Source organism: Nicotiana attenuata, chromosome 1, assembly GCF_001879085.1.
Source record: "Nicotiana attenuata strain UT chromosome 1, NIATTr2, whole genome shotgun sequence".
NCBI classification, from domain to species: Eukaryota; Viridiplantae; Streptophyta; class Magnoliopsida; order Solanales; family Solanaceae; genus Nicotiana; species Nicotiana attenuata.
In genome coordinates this window covers 82,173,271-82,197,230 of record NC_031989.1, presented here as the reverse complement: position 1 = coordinate 82,197,230, position 23,960 = coordinate 82,173,271, and the positions used below count along the sequence as shown (strand labels likewise).

Sequence of the window (23,960 nt, the reverse complement as noted above, 5' to 3'; positions counted from 1 at the left end):
GTAGGAAGAGGATTCATCATGAGGATACTACCTCGAACCACAGTGTACGTTTCATTCAGTCCCATAAGGAATTGTATTAACCTCCTATCATGTTCTTCTTTGTGAATACTTTCCTTAGCTCCACATGTACAATTGCAGGTACAATGAGATCTGGCAAGTAGAGTAGTGAGTTCATCCTAAAGCTTTTTCATTTTAGTGTAATAACTAGTAAGATCAAGGGCTCCTTGGGACAAATCATTTATCTCCTTTTGGATCTGGTATAATTTTGTTCCATTAGTTTGATCATATCGATCTTCAAGCTCTTTCCACAACTCGTCTGTATTTGTCACATACTCAACACTGTCTGCAATTTTCTTTGCCAAGGAATTCAAAATCCATGAAGTCACCATATCATCATACCTCTCCCACAATCAATAGTTTGAGGAATCTGGTTCTGGTCTTTTGCAATCCCTATTGATAAAGCCTAGTTTATTCTTCACTGATGGGGCTCTCATCACACCTCGTCTCCATGATCGATAACCAAAACCATCAAATGGAACAAGAACTAATGCTGCTCCCGAATTATCAGAAGGATGCATATAAAAAGGACTACTAGTATCAATAGTTGGCTGATTAGGAGATTCAGCCATGGTCGGTGTAGACTGCTCATCGTATCCGACGGTAACCATCTCGTATAAGGTACGAATTTCAGCTAATCAAATAATAAAAAGGTCGCAACTACAGATTTAGGACTCTAACAGAATATTCCAAAGGCTATGACTTAAACTGACGAGAAGAGAGTCCGCATGTGTGCGATCAAAAGTGAAATCGAAGTAATAAATTTAGATCTGACAAATTCTGAAGGAATGAATTAGAATTTGTGGCCTCGCTCTAATACCGTATCAAAATCCGGCAATGAAACAGTAATTTGCCTTCAACTGAGCTCTGCACAGGTCGAGCTTCAATGGTGGAAGAGCTTATCTCTCACGCCATGAAAATACATAGAAGACCGGAGAAGAAGATAGAGAGAGAGAGAGAGAGAGAGAGAGAGAGAGAGAGAGAGAGAGAGAGAGAGAGGGAGGAATAAACATTCTAGAAAATCATTTTGTTCAATTCATACAAGTGAGCAATTGAGTGGAGCTCCTCCCACTATGTACACGTATGTAATAACAAAGCCAGCTAACTGACAAATGTCACTATTCCTAACTAACCACTCTAACCACTAAGCTAACTAACTAGCTAATGACATACGCTAAGTAATGAAAAAATAGATATAATTAATCTTAAGATTTATATCACCTGGTACCCACAAAATTACCCCATACAAATCATAGCCTAAAGACAATAATAAGGGCTATTTTTCTTTCTGCTCCTCCGGTCCCTCACCACACATTACTGGAAATCAGACGAAGCTCTAGGAATGAAGTTTTCTGGGATGTTCATGATTAGTCCATATTTCTGGGGAGAAAAACCTATTGGTATAGAGGTTCAAGATCCAAAAAAAGCAATGGTGGATAAATGGTGGGAATTTGTTTGTCCATCAAATAAAGGGAATAACGACCCTTTGATCAATACTTTTGTTGATGAAGCACCAAAGCTTGAAGAAATGGATTGTGATAGGATTCTTGTTTGTGTTGCAGAAATGGATATTCTAAGAGATAGAGGGATATTTCTTCCCTCTCCGCTTCCGGTTCTGTACCATGTTCTAGTGCTACCATCTCTTGGTATAGTGACTGCACAACTCTTTGTCCGGTTCAGTAGTGTCCGGTTCATTACCTTTTTTCTAACATTCTCCATTAATTTGAGAGTGTACAGGTCCAAATTCTCCCCCAGTACCACTAACGAGTGGCCAGTCGAATGTGACCTGAACTTGTTAAACATCCTTGGCCTTATTACTGGGAGGTGGACCTATTATTTTTGTTCATTACCGTTCTTTGATTTTAGTTTAATAGAAATGTCAGCAGCTTCTTAACTAAAAATTTCTATACAAAAGTCTATACAAGTTGGATAGAAAAAGTTAAGGTAAAAGAATAATATATACACGTTTATACATCATACAACAGTCTATACACGTTGGATAGATAAAAGTGCTCGGGATACAAAATATATACAAAATAGACTGTGACTATACAAAATATATATAAAATACACTGTCACTATACAAAATATATATAAAATACACTGTCACTATACAAAAAATATACAAAATGAACTGTCATTGTACAATTTATATACAATATACTGTCACTGTACGATTTATATACAATATACTGTCACTATACAAATATATATAATAGACTGTCACTATACAAAATATATACAAAATAGATTGTCATTATACAAAAAATAGACTGTCACTATACAAAATAGACTATCACTATAAAAAAAATATACTAAATAGACTGTCACTATACAATTTATATATAATAGACTGACTATACAAAAAATATACAAAATAGATATTTCGGGCTATTAAATATAATATGTTTGGGCCGGAGAGACATTTTGTGTCAATGGAGAAAAACATGGGTTATTAAAATTTTGAGGGGCAATAGAGGGTCATTTTTTAAAAAAAAAAATTGCTATATTGAAATAAGGGTGTTCATTGCTTGGTTCTGTTCAATTTAATTATATTTTGATCTGAATTTTCAGTTTCTAGAATAAAAGACATATTGAATGGAAATATATTTAGTTTGGTTCCATTTTTCGGAAAAGAGCCAAATGTATCCCTGTACTATCAAAAATTAGTTACAAGTATCCCTCGTTATACTATCCTTCACTATCTACCCTTGTCGTTACACATTTTAATATTTCTGCCATCTAACAGATCCTTTTTGGTGGACACGTGGCACCATCTTAAATGCCCAAATCATCTACCATTTTACCCTGCCCGTTCAGTTACAACCCGATATCCAAACCCACCCCCAAAAAATCCGAAATGATTTTAACCCATACATATGGCTTTCCTACGTTTATATGCAGGAATTTGGTTCAGCCGATCTGAGGATGCTGGAATCAAAACAGATAATCAGAAAATTCTTTAACATAGGTTCTTGATGAACAACCTTTGAACTTTAGAAGTGGGTTTGAAATTTGAAGTTGAAAAAAGAAGAATCAGGTACCTTAATTTCGTTGATGTTTGCTCGAGTTGGTGCTTCTGTTTTAATTAGTATTGTTTATTAAGCTTCAATTGTTAGTACACTGCTGAAATTTTGATTGAAGAAGATGAATCTAATTGCTAAAAATCTGAGAACTTGGTTGACAAAAAAAAAAAAAAAGCCATTGTTGAACCTTGAAGGTCATGGGATTTAACCAGATTAAGAGGTTATTTGGGACAACTTTGACTAGATTTGGTTGACATTTGTGAGATGAAAATGCATCAATTGTTCATCTTCAGGAACTTTGCATAAGTCTGAAAATTGCTGCAATTGTACTATTATTTCTAGTTGTAATTTTCAGTTTTCTTATATTCAATGGTTTGTTTCATGTGAAGAAGTGATGGAGGCTACTGAAAAAAGTTTTCCGGAGGGTCACCATGGGAGGCGGAGGTCGAAAGGAAGCTCGTTGTTCGGGGTGGATGCTTTGATTGTGTTGTTAATAGTTTCGTTGCAGTACCAGTATACTTTTCTTGATATGTGGTTCTTAATTATTACAAGAGGAGAAGGATTTGTAAGTTGTATACAAGTGCCTACTGTTTGTAATTCAACTTCCACAAAGAAATTAGAAGCAGACCCATGTTTTCGTTTGCATCAGATCAAGATTTCAGTGCACCAAAGTGATTTTCATGTATGAAGAATTCACTGTGGGTTTCGGGTATGGATCTGGTGGTTTCGGACACTAGAGGAAAAATGATTCGGATATTTAAGATCGTGCCACGTGTCCACCAAAAAGGGTCTGTTAGATGTGAGGGCAAAAATATTAAAATGAGTAACTGCAGGGGTAGATAGTATAACGAGGGATACTTATAACTAATTTCTAATCGTATAGGGACACATCTAACCCTTTTCCGTCCATTTTTCTTATTTTCAGTTCGGTTTGGGTTCAGATTGGCAACAATTAGCGTTCATTCGCAGCTAATTCTGTTTGATAAAACCTAGACGACCATTGACAGGTAATATGTCAGTGTCAAATCTACATTGAGAAGGAAAAATAAATAAGAGTAGATGATGCTGTATTAATATCTAATATGAAGATGTTGGTTGCAAAGTCAGTACGTAACTTCAAAAGGCTTAGCTTATTGCTCCCGTTAGAATAAAGCAAGCTCGACGTAATATTGCACCTCCAAGAATCTCAAAGACTGTTGATATAAGCTTGCGTGCCTCACAGTCAGGGGTAGTTGGAGTTCTAGTTAAGGGTTTGGCAGAATTCAGTAGGTTTAGCTAATACTTTATATTTGTATTAATAAATTCACTTCATATGCGTAAATAATTTATCCAAAAACTCATTAAGCTGACTTTTCTAGAATCTCAGAATCCATTAACTCAAAATTTTGGATCCGTCTCTGCTCACCGTGACAGTCTGCCAAATCTTTGCTATCTTTAATACTCTTCCCAGAAAAGATACATCAGAACATATGGAAATTCTCAGCTATGGAAATTGGTATTTTCAAGAGAGATTTATGTTGGTAATCTTCTGAAAATAATCTTCTGAAAATGTAATGGTAGTATGATCAGGATGATAAGTTTGTAAACTCATCAGTTTCAAATGGTTCAATCTATTTAGCACAATGTTGATCCCTCTGTCCCAAAAAGAATGATTAAAGTGGAAATACAAAGGTCAATATGCATCTAAATATTTGGTATCAACGAAAATCAATTTCTTGTAATTTAGCTTTAAATTTGTTCATTTTTTAGATCTAATAAACAGAGTACGACCTCAGAATATATTATTTCGAGGTACATATGACCAAAAATAATAAGAAATTAGACGTTAGCAGCAATGCCTGCTGGGGGCATACGTTTCGGTTGTACCTTAATATTGAGTGAACTCGTTTGCACAAAATTTTACAGAGGCCACTATATAGGAAGAGGAGATTATATGGCCATCAAATTCACTTTTGGCAACAAATTAATATCCATATATCACTCGTTAGTCAATGTCAACTAAGAGCAGCAAAACCTCAAACTAGTTGAGATTAGCTATACAAATTCTCTACGAAGATTTCACATAAACAACATGGCAAATCTTTGTAGGAATTCCTTGTTCCTATCATCTATCACAAAGAAAATTCAGCATTTTCATCTTGTTTATCCAAGCAAAAACAACCTTCTGGACATCAGTATAACCATTCTTCATTTTACATAATGAGAAACCAAAAGGCATAATGCAGTGTGTAAAATACTTTATGGAACACAATAAACCCTCATTTTTCTTCTCTTGTCTCATCTTGTCAATTAATAACCGAATATACAAGATTAGTTGGGAAAGAGGGGGAGGAAGAAGATAAAGGAGTAAATACCTCTGAACATCGATATAAATAATGAGATCAATTTCATAATCGGAAGGAAAAATAGGCATTATGCCCAGTTTGTACAAAACAATCGCGAGTTGCACTCTCCTATCCAGAAAAACTGCAGAATGCTGAAAACTGCTAAATAGATCTACCTACAAAATTGTAGACAACAGATACCTAATTTGTTCTTCTTTTCTTCTGCTTTTTATATTGTTCGTGCAGCTTCAGAGACAATGTTGTCCGAGCCAATTCCCCTCTTAGTCTTTCATTTTCAGCTATGTCGTGAAGCAGCAAGTAATGCTCAGAGAGTTTCTTTCTAACATCATTTTCATCAATTTGAGCAATGATATCAAGGTCAGACCCCATACTAATATGCTCTAGTGAGGCATTCCCTTTTTTTCTCTTGGTACTTGAGCTTTTGGGGTCACTTTTTACGATGAATGATTCCTGCTCAAGTGACAACTCCTTAAAAGCTTGTGTAGGAGATTTGTTGGACAGGTAAACCTGGTTTTCGCCAGTGCTCAACATAGAAATGTTGGATGCCATTGTAGAAACAGCTGGGTGGCAATGCTTTGACAAAAGGTTCAGATCCCAAAGCACTGAAGCAAGTGCACCACTAAGGTTCGGGTCAGTTGCATAAGGCTGATATTTCTGCAACAGAAAAGAATTGCCATCAGCATTTCTAGTGGTTCAACTATCTACTGAATATGAATGGTACAAGTGGAAGGCTTTTCTCTTTTTCATGTTGAGTAATTTCAGTATGAAGCATACAAATGTCAATGAGCATATCCAGAGCTTAGCTTTTCTCTTTTTCATGTTGAGTAATTTCAGTATGAATATTTTTTGTGCCATGAGTGGCACAAGGAAACAAATGTCAATGAGCATATCCAGAGCTTCCCTAATGGAGAGATATAAAGCTCTATAAAGTGTTTATACCACAAAATGTCAACAGATCCACGCCTTACATTTACCATGCCCTCCAGTGTCCCCTTCCCTGATCCCCCACCCAAAAGAAAGTACAGAAAAGAAGCTGGGAAACAAATCAGGGATGTCCGAAAACAGAAGGGGTGTATTTCTCTTATTTTCTTCAAGAAATATCATGTGCCTGAATGATCCATATTCAATGAAGAGAAAAGTTAAGACCACCTTATGTAATACGTCAACACTATTACATTGTGGGTGAAGTTAGCCTTAATCAAGATAGCACCTTTTGACCATATAGTTAATCAGAAAGAAGATTTGGTTCTCACCGCAATGGCACCAGAGACAGAGCCACCTCCAGCATCATTTTCTAACAAGTTCCGGCATTTAACGTTCTTCTGAAGGAGATGCTTCACAGTCACCAAGGCTGCAACAGTTTGACAAATGAGAAGCATAAATCATAACATACAAAAGCTTGGTTAAGAACATACAGCAGTCTAGTAATGATTAGCCAAATATGCTTTTACCAGCCAAGGACTCTGCAGACCCAAAGCATAAAGAGAATGTAGCTAAACGTTTTATGAAAGCTGCAGCCCTTTGCATGTCATGTTGTCGATCATCACAAAGCATTATCTTGAAAGCTTCAGCTAAGATCTCGCCTTTATCCCTGCTTACGAAGAGAAATGGTTAGCTTTAGAAGATGTAACCACAGACTAACAGAAATCTACAAAATCTCATTGGATTGAGACCCCCCCCCCCCACCCTGCGTTCTGACAATCTTCCTTCTTTCCAAGAGGACTGAAGTGGGTTAAGAAAAAAGATAACCCGTGTCAAATAATTGAACTTTAGTTATTTGATAGGCACAGATTTACCTTCCTGGCCTATACTCAATTATCAGATTGTAAAGTTGGACAAAGAAATCCTGAAGATCTACATTCAGTGCGTCCAAGTTGTTTCTCATCACTTTGAAAGCAGCAATGCAACACTGGAGCCTTTCAGATACTGTCAGACATGCTGAACCAACCATGGAAGAATCACCAGAGTTGTTGCCACTTCCGGCAAGCTTCCTCAGATAATTCATAAGATCGGACATGAAATCTAAGTCGATGAGTTGGCAAAATTTCCCAATTCCATTAAGACAAGGAGCAAGAAGTGGATGACTTCCAGGTGCCTGAGGTGAAGAACCTGCTTTTGATCTGAGTAATAATAACAGAGAAGTTACTTTTTGAGACAGCATTAAGTGAAAGGCATTAAGTGTAAACACAGTGGTCAAGTATAGTATAGACTGTACTGATGCAGGAGCTAATAAAGCAAAATTTAAACATAACATCCAAGATGCTTTGGATATCCAAAACCAGAATGAGTTTCTTGTGATACAAACTCAAACTGAATTAAGACTTCAGCAACCTGCACCATAAGCACTAATTTCTGTTAGATAAGTTTTATTTCAAAATCAGTTAATGTAGTTCTACAAGCTGACATTATGTTCCAGCACTTGGAAAGATGTAAAACATCACCCAGTGAACGTCAGTAGCAATTTATTCGGGATTAGAACTTACATCACATAAATCTCTGCAAGCATGTCTTTATTATGTTTAGTTATGATGGCTACTATCGAGTGTATTATGTAGTCATACAATAATTGTAACACTATAACTAGAGGAATTAGGAAGTCATCTCCCAATCCTAGAATTAGTGGAATTAGGAATGATATAAATGAGGTTAGAAGTCCGATAATCAATAGGAGATAATGGGGCAAGAAGTCTCATGATATATGAGAGATGCAAACAAAAGTTTGGTATTTAAGTTGAGACGGGTAGAGCGGCAGGCCATTATCCACCAAATTCCGTAACATGCACCACTGTGCCTCGGGAATTTCTCGGTTATCCAAAAAAAACTTCTGTAGCTTTCCCCTTTTCCCCCATCATGGATATTCATCTTCTTCAGATATCTCTTCTGGTTTCATAAAATGGCCTTTACTGCAAAGTTGATTCGTCCTCTTCTTTGTATACCATTAATGGCTAGTTATAGTTTTGCATAGAGAAAGGACATGAATGACTGGTTTGACAGTCATGTGTTCTTTTCTCCTAGGATTTCATTTGTCTTTCTTCTTTTTTATATAAAAGCTAGATAGCTCCCTGTAAAGGATCATGTTTTTGTGTGAGATTCTCCACTTTCCTATACACCTTGTATGAGGGGATTTCTCATTAAATCAATAAAATTACCAACTTCATCAAAATAATAATAAACGCCAGGTAGCACTTAAAAAGGTGGAGTCCTGGTATTTTCTCACAGGGGAACTAGTTATATGATGTGGTTCAAGTTCATATCTGGTGGGTTCATGGTAAGTGAATTCATTATTTGACATGCTCCATTTATATCATCAGCAAAATGAACATACCGAGGCCTTAATGCATGCTTTAGGACACGAAAGAACGTCTGAAAGACAGCTGATAATACATCAGACTGCATCCTTCTCCTTTCAGTGACATCGGTAGTTAATGAAGCAGCCTTCAATTCTGCAGTAACCTGTAAAACATGAAGATGTGCAAATGAGGTTATAGTTAACAAGCCAAATACAGACTATGTTGGCAAAATAATACCTCTTCTCGTGTCTTTGACATCATCTCTTTCCGTGCTTTCTTTTTCTCATTTGCAGCTGATTCTTTCAGCTCCTTAAGGTTCTTCCTTTTAGAATTTTTGCTTTTAAATTTATTATCAGCATCTCGCTTTTCACGCTTCCCAAGATCCTCATCAAATGTCAGAGACATAAACACCTGAGCATCACAAAATCATGTCATAAGATAATAAGTTTTCCCAATGCTAAATCAAAAACTATATCCTTAAGGTTAAATGCCAACTAAAATTAAGCAAGACTTCCAGATACTTGAATGAACATTGTTGAGAGTATTACTGTCATAAGTTGACTAGCAACATTTTGAAAGATCACCATTATCTTTCCAAATGTTTGACACAGTCATCACATCGACATTGAAATATTCGTCCTTTTTGGCCCAATACCAGGATTTGTGCTTCAAATTCAAGATGACATCATAAACAATCTACCGAAAAAGCCTAGAGCCAATGTATTGGAATTAAAGTTGCAGACCTCAATGGAATCAGGATGTAGTTGACAATCATGATCTTTAACAAGGTCTGCGATCATTTGAACAGCCTCCACAGTTGCCTCACCACCATGCTTCCCCTCATTGGTGAATAGTGACTTAACAGTAGAACAGCAAAGTTTCCTGTCAACAAGCAGTAGATTGACAAACTTGAGAGAGCACAATTGCTAATTGAAAAAAAAGCATCATAACCTGGAGGCCCAATTCTATTATTTGAATATTCTGTTCACAATTAGCACGCATGTGTGGAGAGAGAGGACTAGTCTACATAACAACGCAACACGTCTCAAAACTTTGAAGTGCATGGTTTTGGTGTTTGCTTTTCCTCGAGGAAGGAGGCTTTTGAATTTTTTTAGTACTGAACTGTATAGTAAATATCCAAGTTTTTGCCAACAGAAGCAATTTAGTAGATCTTTAAACCACATATTAACATTCAAGTTTTGGATAAGGCAAGAAGCAATATAAGACAAATATCCATACCACATTACAGATGATATAAATAGCAATACGAGTTGAACTTCCTCGTCAAAGAAGTTATACAGCAAAAGCCGAAGTCAACTATCCTGCCCATAAAGTGCAGTGTCTTAGATCCTCATCTGAAACAGCTCACATCTTATGTTGTCGCCAGGTGTGTGTCGGATCGTCCAAAAGTAGTGCATTTTTGAAGGATGCGACAAGGGTGCGGCAGCATTTTGGAGAGTTCGCGCAACATAGGCACACATCATAACTACTCGTATGCTAATTTTTCACTCCTTTCCAACACCTAATATTCTCATACATGGTTTACAAAATACAAATGTATATCAAATCCTTAATGATTCAACAAATAGTTTCAATATAGCTTAGGTCATACAAAAAGGTGCATTGTTATGTTTGCCCCCAAGGCATTGATTTAGTGGTAAGAGCACAGTACATGACGTGTCGGTTAGGCGCATGTTACGGGTTCGAACACTGCCCTAGACAAAAGCCCTGGTATTTAAGTGGAGAAGGGTAGAGGGGAGGGCCCATTACCCACTGCATTTTGAACCGTGGGTTACTGGCCCTCAAAGATTTCTCGGTTATCAAAAAAAAGTGCATTTCAGTTTTATGGGGTCTCTCAATCCTCCAACTAACCAAATTGAGACCTGATTTTTAGGGGGTCTCTCAATTTTATGGGGTCTCTCAATCCTCCAAAACCTCATTGCACGTTAAAGCTATGCATTTTGTTCAGCCTCACTCTTAAGCACTTCAATACCAGGCCTTCCATGAAAGCAGTGCTTGTAGTTGTAGATTATTTTAAAGCTTAATTTTGCTGCAATGACATCAGAACGGAAACCAAATATGTAGATGCTTGTCTTGCATCATATATAATTCCAAACCAACTTGATGAAGAAAGTTCACATTAGACTTGTTGTGAGAACTGCAGATTTCCCGCCACTAGAACAGGATTATAGGACAACTTAACAAAGGATTGATGAAGGCATCAAATGATATAAGAAGATGGAAGTTTCATCCTTCAACCAGCTCCAAATAAAGGAAAGTGGAAAAGCTGAAGGAACCAAAAGAGCAGTAAGCATAATTACCTCGATACATCATCCTCAGAGCTTATGTTTCTTATGACAGCAGCTAACAAACTTTCTCGGAAATTGAAGTGTGGAACTGCCTCGAGTAAAGTACAGATGCAGCGAACTGCGACACGTTTGTATACAGCCTGCTTTTCTACAGCTATCAGCTTCTGTATATAAGCCTGCCAATACAAAAATAGTAAAAGGAGTAATCAGCAAAAATATCTGACAGAGAATATTGTCAAATGTGCAAAGACTAGAATTATATTTGATTCTGCAATCCAACAAACATGAGTAACATTTCTAAGGATGCAAGTTAAGTTTCTAAGACCTTTTAAAAATAAGAACAAAAAAAAAAAAGAAAAAAAATAATAAGAAGCCACATTTTATGTTACTTCAAATGTTGAATTTTTTTTCATATCAGCTACTTATCTTGCTGTTACGAGATATATCAAGAAATTCTCTTGAGAAAAGTAACATTCATCCATAATAACTTAGATTATACCCATTTGATTGACCTCCTTTTCAAAGTCAAAGATTCTTAATTTTTTACTTCTATTTATTTAATAGAAGTCTTCGGTACATGAAAATACTTAACATAGCAGGTAGGTCTAGCTAGCCCTTACACTCATCGAACCTATTTACTTATATTCAAGTGAGGGATTTACTTTAATTCTTTGTATTTAAAAACCCACAGCTATGAAAATTTACACGATGCCTGGATAAAGAATAATATGTCTAGTGTTTATTCAACTAAGTAATAATAAATTGAAATACGTAAAATAATTGCTATGCAACAATTCAACCCAACATGTGGAGGAATACATTAAGTATAACTGCAGTCCTAGCCCGTTTATCTGCATAAAGTACCTCAAGAATGCTATCATGTAACACCAGAAACAAGAACAACTCAAACATATTCCTGTTTTATTCCAAACAAAATACAATTTCTATTGCCTGATTCATATTTTCCTATCCACAAAACAAAAGGTCAAAAAGTCTGTTAACAAAGTGCTCCAAAACAAAGGTGGCACTATAAATTACAAGCAACGAAATGGAACAGACTTAGTGGTAAACCATGTCATGATAGTATGCGCTAGCAGCTATATTGAATTCATATGTACAATTAATTATTATTGAGATGTTGATTCACAAATCAACCTTATATACAGATAAGAGGGTAGATTCATAGAATCGCATTTTCTTAATAGCCTTTGAAACTTTCATCTCCTGCTCCTTTTCAGTTGGCAGCCGGATGCGATACCTGGAGCCCATATTGAAAATAAAAGTTAATTGTTTACATAGCAAAGTTAATAAAATAATTAAAAAAAACTAGGAGAAGCAAACTACAAACAGCCAATGAACTGTTGCAAACTTCTCACCCAGGAATGATATCTCTGAAAACAGCCAACAAAGACTTAAGGGCAAGCACCACTATATCACGATCACCATCTTTAGAAATCTCCAGCATCTCCTTGAGTGATTTGATGTTTAATTCAGGATCTGTAAGCAGTGCAGTTCCCAGCTCAGCCAGTCTAAACTTCTTTTTTTCATTGTCCTCTTCTACTGTCATATCTTTTCTCACCTCATCCTAAAACCACGGATGTATAAATCAATATACTTGTATCCAAATTTAAGTGTCCTCTTTTGTTTGACTATAGTTCTACAAATTTAAGCAACCAGTATACAGTAATAACAATGTTAACCCCAGAATCCGAAGTAAACATCACTAAAATATACTTCAACAAGGCCACAAAATGACAAATTCAATTGCAAAGTTACTTTTCAATTAACCAACCATAGAAAAGAATTATTAGCATTCAGTTTTCTATTTTTGTTGTAGTAAGTGAACCAAGAGAGTTGAAGAGAGAAATAAGAAGAAAGATGTGATTCACAAGGAGCAGAGAAACAAAAGTAGTAGAAGACGAGGTTGCTACAAGCTCGAACAATGAAGACAGCAACAGAAAAGAGAACAATGAAGTGTATATGACGAGAAGTCCTAGTACTTAATAGGAAAAAGCCCTATGTTTCCTCTTTTTTATCTTTTGAAATTAGATTCAAAGAATCAACCACTTCTTGCAGGTTCACCTTGCAGCTTACCATCTAAAACATATAGCTTCTTCCATGAGGCAATAACCCATCACTTCGCATCACTTAATGTGATAAAACCTCGCCTTGCATTGCTCCATTGCTTAACGATGACTTTTAATAGTACCGGTTAATTTATTGGAGGACTAATATAAGAATGAGCTCACAGAACTTTGTTGATGCTATATACTGAAAGAGTATTGACAGTACGTTTGGAACAGCCAAAGACAATTGGTCATTCTGACTTTTGGGTCCGGGGAGTATTATTTTTCCAGAATAATCTGACATGGAAATGCGTAGCATAAATCACACCACAACACTTGTTACAAAGTTCAGACCAATCCAAGTGCTTTAAGATTCCTCCTCCACCAAAAATTAGGAAAACATGAAGCAGGTAGTAACTCCACCATTATCAGTATAGTGGCAGTGCAACAAGGGGAACCAGCATGAACTTCTGTCAATACCACACTCTATCACATATACTCTTTTCTAAAGTTCAAGTGCCTTTTTCCCCTCTTCGCACTGTCATCTCCAAGATCCTAACACTACAGCGTATCTTTTTGGATATCTAATGCTGCAGATAATGCACATACCAAGACTTCAGCTTGAGGTATTTTCTCAATTCCCTCTACTTCGGCCCCCTCTTTTGCCTGTTTCTTTGCCTCTTTCCTCATTTTCTTCAATTTTGCCCGCTTTTCTGCTTTAGTCAACCTCACCACACTTGCATCAGTACCACCATCTTTGTTAGCATTAGCTTTGTTAGCATTAGCTTCATCTTTATCTTCGCTTTCAGATTTTTGTGTAGCCTTTGGCACTGTACAATATGAAAATTAAGACCCAATTAACAGTTAGCACAGATACAAATACCAGGTGATGACGAATGAACAAGAGATTTCAGTACCTGTCCGGTAATAAAGTTTTCCATCCAATGTTTTCACAGGAAGAGCATCCACAGGATCAACCTCTAGCCCCTGTTCCTCTGCTTCTTTATCAAGTGACCTCTTCCTTATTCGTTTTTCATACAGAGACTCGAGATCATCTTCTTTCACATCAGCAACACGAGTAACATGCCTTTCCAATTACAATAATAATATCAGTTATAAGAGGAGAAGACATCAACTTAGAAAGTTAATAGACTTGCACAAGAGAGTAAAAGGAAATAAGAAACTAACAAAAAGAGGTTCTATCTAAAATGTACCCCAAAGTTGTATCAGGCGTCCAAATGCGAAGGGAGTACTTAGAGATCTAGCAAGAAACATAAAAGTTCCTTGATATTTTTTAAGTCTCAGAATATTATTTGAGAAAAAAGAAGAAATGACTGATGTTGTTGTTATCTGATTCATCAGAAGAGAAATTCTGAACCTGAAGGATAACCACATTTAAGCAGACAGAAACAGAAAAAAACAAGGACAATCACTATCACGATTTTTAAGAAACATAATGAAAGTGACCATAACTACAGGAGTATCTGGAAGAACTTCTCAACTATCCAGGATACTGTGAGAAGATCACAATTTACAAGAGCTTAAGAAGATTCCAAGCTTTGGAGAACTTCTCAAATTGTTCAACTATGGGCCATTGACAAGTTACCCAACAAGGATAAGGCATTAAAATAGCTTAATTCAGCTACGGAGATTTTAAAAAGCTGCTCCAACTAACTGACTTCTGAACAAAGTGCCAAACTCTGGAAGCTAAAGTTAATTTTGCCACCACTTCAAACCTGATTTTCAATATTCGAACAAAAAAGTCTCGTGTGAGCCAAACATCATATGAGGTATAGATAGCTGAAGCTCTAGTGTACTCCATATAGCACATTAACATGTGGAAGTGTCAAATGGAACACAGCTATACACAGTACAATGCATAAGTTTCCTTCCTTCTAGGCATTTTAAATTCGTCCTTCCATGACTTTTCTTCTTCCTTACGAAAGTTGACATTTAATCATAAGCAACCTTAGGGGAAAAACCACTTTGTCAAAAAGAACTAATACCAGATTTAATTTTAAATATTAGTCTCCTGCATATAAGTAATTAAAACAGTATATTCCCCTTTGCAAGAGCTCATCTTTCCTTGCTTTCGGATATGTAAACTTTTGAGTGAACATTATCCAAGCAAAAACAAAAGCTTTATACCACATTCATATAATAGCCAAACTTAAACACATTTATGCATCAATTTCCGGACAAATAAGTCAAAATTAACACATTAAACCATATCCAATCTTACAATATACAAATTCTTACTTTTTACAGGAAAAATGAGTGATCAGCAATTCCTGTATGTACATTAATTCCAGAAAATAGTGAAAAATAAACGCATATATACAAGTCAATAATTGCTTACTTATTAATTGACTTAGTATCTAGATTGGACAAGAAGCCAGTATATTCTCGATTTTCCGCAACGAAAGCCACGTCCTCATCTGATACTTCAACTGCCTCATCAGGAATTTCAGGTGGCAGCTCCGGCGGTAGCACAATCTTTTGCTTTTTCTTACCCATTACTAATGGTCTCTGAAAGAGGGAAAAAAATATTAATACGATCTATGAGCTTCACTAAGCATGAATTTATTTTATTCTTAAAAAAAAAGTACAGGTTAGTAGCTGTGAGCACCCACAGCGTGACTCAAGAAAGACTTTTGTACTTAATCAGTTAAATTTTCATAACATTGATATTTGCTAAAACGAAAATTAGAGCACATTCACGAATTAGAGACAGACTTGGGATAATTATGCAGAGAGGAAGAAGAACATACGCTTTGATTTGATTTTCTTTATTAAAGAGAGAAAGAGCAGAGTGTGGTGCGTGCAGAAAGAGAATGGGGAGGAGGGAAGCGGCTGAGTGTGGGAATTAATTTGAGGTCTCAATCTGAATTAGTTTGGACGCAGGTTTGGGTTTGGATTTGGGTCTAGTGTTTATTTCGGCCCAGTTAAAAGGAATGTAGGCTTCACTGAAGGTTGATCCATTCAAATAGTAGAGTCCAAATGGAAGAAATTGGTTGGTGTAGCCACTTTTAGGCCCTGTTATTAGAGTTTAGTTGCATTTTCAAATGCATGGCTAACGGACGTAAAAATAGCACGGTATAGCCAGTTTTCGGACTGGTCAATCAAAAATAGCCAACGTTTATCAAGTCAATGAAAAATAGCTACCGTTTTGCTGCAATAGAGACCGGTCCAGCATAATATATTGGAGTTTCAGTTCACTTGTGTATGAACTCCAGCATATTATGCTGGACCGGTATACTTTGCTGGCTCCAGTATAATATACTGGAGACTGGAGCACTGGTGCTCCAAACTCCACTATAATTATACTGGACCATTATACTTGCTGGAACTCCAGTATATTATGCTGGAGTTCTAGTGTATTTATGCTGGAACTCCATCATATTATGCTGGAGTTCCAGCATACTATCCTGAAACTCCAGTATAATATGTTGCAGTTCAAGTATACTTATGCTGGAACTCCAGCATAATATACTGAAGTATTTTCCGGATTTTGAACAGTGTTTTCGCTCAGATTTATCTTTACATAAAAAGTGGCTAAATTTCAATTACTTTTGAAATTGGGCTATTTTCGAACGACCAGTTGTAAATCTGGCTATTTTTATAAACAACTCTAGCAATCAATATTGGAATTCCAAGTACCAAAAAAGATTCCTAGCATTTGCTAGTGTAAAATTCAAGAACGATTCCTGGAGTTCAAAATAAGGTAGTATCTAACATACTATGAAAGGATTCAAACCTCAGTAATCGTTACTAGTTTGAATCTATAAAGGTTTGAACCCATAATCGTGTAATTGTTTGCTGAGGTTTGAACCTAAAAGGAATATTTCACCAATAGTACCTCTTTTGAACTCAAGGATAATATCCTAGAGTTTCAACTTGTAGAAGTCAAAAATTCATAATTGTGTCCTGGAGTTCATAATAAGGTACTATTTCTGGGGTTTGAACCTATAAATATTTGAATTCCAGCACCGTATATTTTGGATTTCACTTGTAGAGAGTTTTCGGACCCCGGTGTATTATGCTGAAGTTTTGTAGAATATTTAAAGTCTAATAATAAATGCTGGAGTTGTTTAGTGTGATGGAGGTACTTTTCTTCAAAATATACATATTTAAATGGAATGGCTAACATGTGATACATCTTTAAATCGTAACCAAACATTAATAACATGGGGTAAAAAGTGGCTAATCCAATATTACACCTTCAAATGATTAATCAACAAATATAGAAGAACTACCTAGTTTGGCTTTTTAGAGCAAAGCTGCTACTAATATTAGATAATTCATAAATTACTACAAACATTAGCCAATTACGGATGCAACTCCACTCAATTTTCTCTATCTCCATTTTTCCCAAGTTGTAACCTGAATAAGAGACACATGTCCCATTTTAAAATCATTGGTTTAAATTTAACTAATTAAATGAAGGTCTTAATCGTAGTTAGAATAAGAAATATTCCATATATTGCTCTCTAAAAATTTCTTAATCCCATCATTTTAGCAACACTTTTTCATATCCATAAGAAAATTAATTTTTTTTTTCATCTCTCTTCCCGAGTTTCTCATTTTTCAAAGTTCGAACCCTTCTGTTGACTATATGGTCCGCTCTATCCCCTCTTTTGGCGATATATTTCACGTCTTAGGAAAAGTTTAGTTATTAATAATGCACGGGATCGAATTTTCTAAAATTTCGATTAATATAATTGATTCAATACTTAAAATATGAGGGGGGGAGGGGGGTTTGGCGTTGGTAAGAACCAAATACAAAAAAGTTATTTTCAAATTCCATAATTTGTACCGGTTCCATTTTTTTTTTTTTGCGTTATCAACATCACTTATTAACCGTCAATATTGATCAATATCCATGAAAAATAGAGGAAAAAATACAATATGATGTCAATCATTTACTATTTAGTATCAAAAATCTATAAGCCAGTACCAACATAGATGGCACTTTTTAAGAAAAATAAAAAATAAAGCTAGGAGCGGGGATAATAATTTGAATATGTTTGATTACTAAGTGCAGAAAAGAAAATTACTCCATTGCAATTAATAATCATAAATGTACAAAAGAGGAAAATCAAGATGGAGGGACGAGATGAGAGTTTAGAAATAAGAAAATATGAGTAATTATGGAAAGGCTCATAAATTTGTTATGAAGATATTTTTTATTCTAACCGTGGTTAGACTTTCAATTACTAAATTAGAGATCTAAGCCATTGATTTTAAAATAGGACAAATGTCTCTTATCTAATTAAGAACTTGGGGAAAATGGAGAGACGGGAAATGGAGAGGAGTTCCATCCGCCAAATACTATCAATATTAGACCAAATTGACTATTTGTATGTTTCTCCTTCTCTTTATACTACCTCGGTTTTCTCCAGTCTTTCTTCCTCACGCGGTCAATTGGCAGGGGAAAAAAACTAATTATTAAAAAAAAAAAAATATTTAGAGCACAACTTAGCCATTTTATTTCTTTTGCAGTACAGTCAAACCTCTCTATAATAAATTAATAACCTCGTTTGTTTTGAACATTTTTGGATTTTATAGCAAAGTGTTGTTATAGAGAACAATATTATAACATAACATGAAAATTGATTCCGGAAAAGCTTAGCTTTTATAGTGAAGTATTGTTATATAGGGATATTGTTATTCGAAACCGGTTTAATGAATTGAATTGTAAAAAATAAAGCTAATTAAGGACTAAAATCATTCCGTCAGAGCTACTGATAAAAACGTTATTTGCCACGAACTTGCTTTGTCTGGCTATGTTTTTTGAGGATGTGTTATAAGTTTATTATTTTATCTAAATATAACATTACAAACCATAGTTTGCCAATTGAGTGTCAATTTTTTTTCCCCTTTAATAACAATGTTTATATGTGTTAACTTTTTAAAGGCAATGTTCATATGCCTTTTAAATATTTTAAAATAATTAATTTTTGTGACTTATAATAATACCTTTTATATCATTTTTAAATGTATAAATAAAAACTTCATATCAGAATTTACCATAAAAAAAAATAACTTTCAAAATTCAAGCTGTGACACATAACTTAAATTCATATTTAGAGACATAATAAAATGCAATTACAATTTTCACAAATATATACTTTGTTGCGAGGGAGAAATACTTTTAAATAGTGTAGTGAAGTTCACGCGAACTAGAAGTGTAGAACCCTTTTGCCGTCTCTTCCATTTGAAATCATACCCATCGGAAAAGCAGTAGAGCGCGGGAAAACAAAGAGAAAATGGAGGACATCACCAGTGAAAGAGAAATAGCTGAAGCTCTCAAGTCGAAAGTCGCGATTCAATGTGCCAAAGCTGCAATTCTAGTCTCATCGCTGAAGAACACTACTCTAAATTCTGCTATCATTGACCAAAACAAGGTCTTCATTTTGTTTCCCTTTCTTCCGTTTCCATGCGTTTGATTTCGTAGATAGCAATTTTTTTTAAGTTTATAATTTTTGATAATTTCAGAATGAGGAGAATTTAAAAGAGATGGAGGAATTGAAGATGAGGATTTTGAAGGAGAAATTGAAGAATAAGAAACTCAAATTCTGCAGCGTTACGGAGTTACTGATTCAAGTAATGGTTTTACTCTCAATTTGGACCATGCTTCTGTTGCTGGCCTTGAACTGATCTAGTCCTGTTGTATCAATTCATTTTGTGGCTCTGTTCGGTAATCTGTGTATTTTGATTTTCGATGTGTTGAAATAACGTTTTCATTGAAGTGTATTTGCTTGTTAGTGTAAAATTCTAGAAGTATCATTGGATCGAGAACTGAGATTTTAATTGAAATACTGCAGATATTCATGATTTTATCGTTATGGCGTTTGTTTGTGGATAAATTTTCCCTTTTTGCTGTAGAGCATATTTGTGATTCATTAGATTGCGTGGTGGATAATGCTTCTCTATTTGTAATGGTATAATTGCAACTGTTAAAGCAGTAGACTGCATTTGTTTACTTTATCTAGTTCCAATTTGCTCGTGCAAGACTGCAAGTAATCTGTTGTTTCTAGGACTTCTCATTTGCTGTAATTAGAATTAGCCAATCGAACAGTAATTGAAGCTCTACTGTAGCTTGAAGCTGAGCTTTAATGGTGATAAGGCTGCAACCTTCGCGTCACAGGCACTCAAGGAGAAGAGGAGAGAGAGAGCATATTGAGAGAAGAATCTAGAACATTAGGAATGAATTGACTGAAAAGAAAATAAGTGGAACCACCACTATATACAATTGCAATTGTCTATGCTAAGCTAAGATTATAACACTAACTACCAAGTTGAACCACTAACAACCAAGTTGATTGGTACAACTCTCATAACTAACTAACTAACTAAGTAAAATAATTAGAGTTCTTAACACCCCCCCTCTAGTTGGAGGTGTAGCAAACACTGACAACTTGCCCAATGTAGCACTGTGTTTAATCCCTGTCAAGGCCTTAGTTAGAACATCTGCGAGTTGGTCATCAGTTCTGATATAATGAAGAGAGATCAGGCCTGCTTGTAGTTGATCACACACAAATTGACAATCGACTTCTATATGTTTGGTTCTCTCGTAAAATACTGGATTCCTGGCAATGTGTAATGCATACTAGCTATCGCAGTAGACTGAAATGGGTAAAGAGAAAGGAACAGTCAGTTCTTCGAATAACCTGCGTAACCATACTAACTCTCCTACAACTTTTCTCAAGACTCGATACACTGCCTCTGCAGAAGATAGTGAGATAGTCTCTTGCTTCTTAGACTTCCAGCTGATGGGGCTGTTGCCCAGCAAAACCAAATAACCACTGATGGACCTCCTAGAGTCTGGACAAGCTGCCCAATCAGAATCACAATAAGCTCTGACTGTGTGGTCTCCATCCTTTAACATGAAAATTCCCAGGGTAGGATCATTCTTTAGGTACTTTAACAAATGAAATGCTGCCTTCAGATGGGGCTCCCTGGGCTCCTGCATAAATTGACTTAAGTGTTGAACACCATATGCTATGTCCAGCCTGGTATTGGTCAAGAAATTTAGTTTCCCTACTAGCTTCCTATAGTAAGTAGGATCCTGCAGTATTGTTCCCTCCTTCGCCTTTAGCTTTACATTTGGATCCAAAGGTGAAGAGCAGGCCTTGTGTTCCAGGCAATCATACTCCTTTAGTAGGTCTAATACAAACTTCCTCTGTGATATAATGATCCCATCTTCCTTATACATAATCTCTAGTCCCAGGAAATAGTGAAGCTGTCCCAGATCCTTAATCTTGAACTGCTCATGCAGGAAACTCTTGAGCTTAACAATCTCTTGTTGATCAGTCCCAGTTAATAACACATCATCCACATATACAACAATATACACTGAAGCACTTCCATTCCTCTTATAGAAAATTGAATAGTCATACATGGAGTGTGTGTATCCTCTTGAGTAAAGTGCCTCAGTCAACTTTGCATACCATTGTCTACTTGCCTGCTTTAAACCATAAAGAGACTTATTCAGTTTGCAGACTAGGCCTGGCTTCTCTATTACTAGCCCAGGTGGCACCTGCATATATACCTCCTCATTGAGGTCTCCATGCAAGAAGGCATTATTTACATCCAGCTGTGAAATGATCCATCCCTTCTTGACTGTTGTAGCTATTAAAGCCCTGATTGTTGTCATTTTTACAACTGGTGAGAAAGTTTCTGTATAATCTATTCCTGCCTGTTGAGTGTACCCTTTAACACCAATCTAGCTTTGAATCTCTCAGTGCAACTATCTGCTTTGTGTTTCACCTTGTATACCCATCTAGAGCCAATTGCTTGCTCCCCAGGTGGCAGCATCACTAAATCCCAGGTATGGTTGGAATGTAATGCATCAAATTCTTGTGTCATAGCAGCTTGCCATACAGGCTCAATAGCTGCCTCCTCATATGATGATGGTTCCCTGTCATGACAAACATTTCTCACAAGAGCCTGACTATCAGGAGTTAGTAGATCAGAGGCAATGTGATGGTTTACAGAAAACAAAGCATTTAGGGAAGTGGAATTATTCTTGAGCTGAGGTAGGGAATGGACATAATCTTGTAAATATGTGGGGAGTTTGTGAGCTCTGTGTGACTGTCTAGTTGGATGGATTTGTTCTTCATTGGTTTGTTCAATGTTGTGTTCTGATGGTGTATTATGTGGTGAAGGACTAAAGGTTCCAGGAGATAAACGACTGGCTGTATGTATAGGTGACATGGAAACAGGTGTACTATCTACATTTCTTTGATCACTCAAGACTTCAGGGGTCTGTACGGTATCTGTGTGTTCAGGAGGTTGTTCATTAAGAGAATCAATTAAAGGAATTGGATAAAAGACAGGTGACTTAGAAGACTTGCTCATACTACAGTTAAAAGGAAAAATAGACTCATTAAACACCACATCTCTGGAAATGTGAATTTTTCTAGTAGCTAGGTTTAGAACTTTGTACCCCTTTGTGTTGAAAGGATATCCAACAAAAACATGAGGTGTAGTCCTGGGATTGAACTTGTCCCTATGTGGTATTGGCACAGTGGGATAGCATAAGCAACCAAAGCTCTTGAGATGGGAGTACTTTGGTCTCTTTTTATACAGTAACTCATATGGTGTTTTATTGTTGATAGAATTGGATGGCAATCTGTTTATTATATATGTAGCACAAAGGACACATTCACCCCAATATCTCAGAGGCAGCTTGGATTGAAAAAGAAGGGCTCCAGCTGTTTCAAGGAGGTATTTATGTTTTCTTTCCACCACACCATTCTGTTGTGGTGTGTATGGGCAAGTTCTTTGATGAATGATCCCTTTGGATTGGAATAACATGGTTGTTTCTCTACTGGTAAACTCCAGTCCATTATCTGACCTTATGGACTTAATGTTAACACCAAACTAGTTTTCCACCAAAATCATGAAGTTTTTAAGAACATCAATGGCATTACTTTTACTGGATAAGAGATGTGTCCATGTAGACCTGCTATAATCATCCACTATGGTGATAAAGTACTTGTGTTTATCATGTGTAGGAACATGATATGGACCCCACAAGTCAACATGCAAAAGCTTAAAGATTCTGTTAGATGTACTGGTTTTCTGAGGAAAGGGTAGTCTTTCTTGTCTAGCGATTGGACAAATGGTGCAACTGAAGGGTTGTTTGGAGGAGAAATTAGCAGGTATAGAGGCAATCCTTTTTCATTTTCACAAAGGGGACATGTCCAAGTCTATTATGCCACAGCACATTCACATTATTTTCAGACCAAGAGTGAGAAAAAGCTAGGCAATTCAGAAGACAGACCTTCAAAAGGAGCATGTTTATTAGCACTTGCGCATGAATTATTTACAATTGGAAAAGGGGACACACTTATTGTTATGAACTGGTATATCTACAATAGAATGAGAGGGACAGTGTGTGTCACAAGTGCAACAAGTAGAAATGACAGGAAGTTTAGAGTTGTCATTTTCTGCAAGGCTTGCATTGTTTTTCTTCAAGCAGCTTGGGCATAGGATGTACAGCCCATACCTCACTTTACCAATTACTAGAGGCCTCTTCATTGAAGGGGCCTGCAATACACAACAAAGTTTGAAAAAGGCAACAAGGCAACTTAGATGAGATGCTAAAGAGTGAACAGAGATTAGATTGTATCTGAAAGTGGGAACATACATCACCTTATCTAGAGTGATCTTAGAGTTGAGAATTACACTACCTATTTCTGTCACCTTTACTTTATAGCCATTTGGAAGTATGACTAGCAGGGGATAAGGTAAGTTAGTTATATTGGTTAATAAGGATCTGTTGAAGGTCATATTGTTTGATGCCCCTGAATCTATAATCCATGAGTCAGCCTTGTTCTTGAAACATTCACATGAAAGT

At 36.2% G+C, this 23,960-nt stretch overlaps 3 protein-coding genes and 1 long non-coding RNA gene across 4 annotated transcripts in view; 2 read left to right on the top strand and 2 right to left on the bottom strand.

The window, feature by feature from the left end:
- On the top strand, positions 2,875-3,731 carry LOC109241546. The gene is made up of 2 exons (XR_002070253.1): positions 2,875-3,097; positions 3,473-3,731. It is a non-coding gene; the product is annotated as an uncharacterized LOC109241546 (long non-coding RNA).
- On the bottom strand, positions 5,428-15,974 carry LOC109229787 (nucleolar complex protein 3 homolog). Its single transcript, XM_019395342.1, has 14 exons — positions 15,865-15,974; positions 15,453-15,622; positions 14,011-14,180; positions 13,703-13,923; positions 12,404-12,612; positions 12,183-12,285; positions 11,040-11,203; positions 9,462-9,600; positions 8,956-9,129; positions 8,754-8,881; positions 7,225-7,548; positions 6,880-7,019; positions 6,682-6,779; positions 5,428-6,082 (listed from the first exon to the last, which is right to left on the bottom strand). The coding sequence occupies exons 2-14, from the start codon at positions 15,608-15,610 to the stop codon at positions 5,609-5,611; spliced, it is 2,502 nt and encodes an 833-aa protein (XP_019250887.1). The 5' UTR covers positions 15,611-15,622; positions 15,865-15,974; the 3' UTR covers positions 5,428-5,608.
- On the bottom strand, positions 20,706-21,752 carry LOC109237811 (uncharacterized mitochondrial protein AtMg00810-like). Its single transcript, XM_019404195.1, has one exon. It carries the CDS (start codon positions 21,750-21,752, stop codon positions 20,706-20,708), a length of 1,047 nt encoding a protein of 348 aa, XP_019259740.1.
- Positions 23,523-23,960, top strand: part of LOC109237795 (probable carbohydrate esterase At4g34215) — a 5,025-nt gene continuing 4,587 nt past the window's right edge. The window contains exon 1 of the mRNA XM_019404176.1: positions 23,523-23,686. Within this exon, the coding sequence (XP_019259721.1) occupies positions 23,523-23,686 (164 nt within the window). The remainder of the gene's footprint in view (positions 23,687-23,960) is intronic.

Excerpts from the sequence above, each read along its gene's own strand:
- LOC109229787 (XM_019395342.1), bottom strand. The coding sequence starts at position 15,610 with ATGGGTAAGAAAAAGCAAAAGATTGTGCTACCGCCGGAGCTGCCACCT. Across the intron at positions 12,286-12,403 it reads TTCAGAGATATCATTCCTGG|GTATCGCATCCGGCTGCCAA; the intron begins GTGAGAAGTTTG and ends TATGGGCTCCAG. Across the intron at positions 7,549-8,753 it reads AAGCATGCATTAAGGCCTCG|ATCAAAAGCAGGTTCTTCAC; the intron begins GTATGTTCATTT and ends ATTATTACTCAG.
- LOC109237811 (XM_019404195.1), bottom strand. The coding sequence starts at position 21,752 with ATGACAACAATCAGGGCTTTAATAGCTACAACAGTCAAGAAGGGATGG.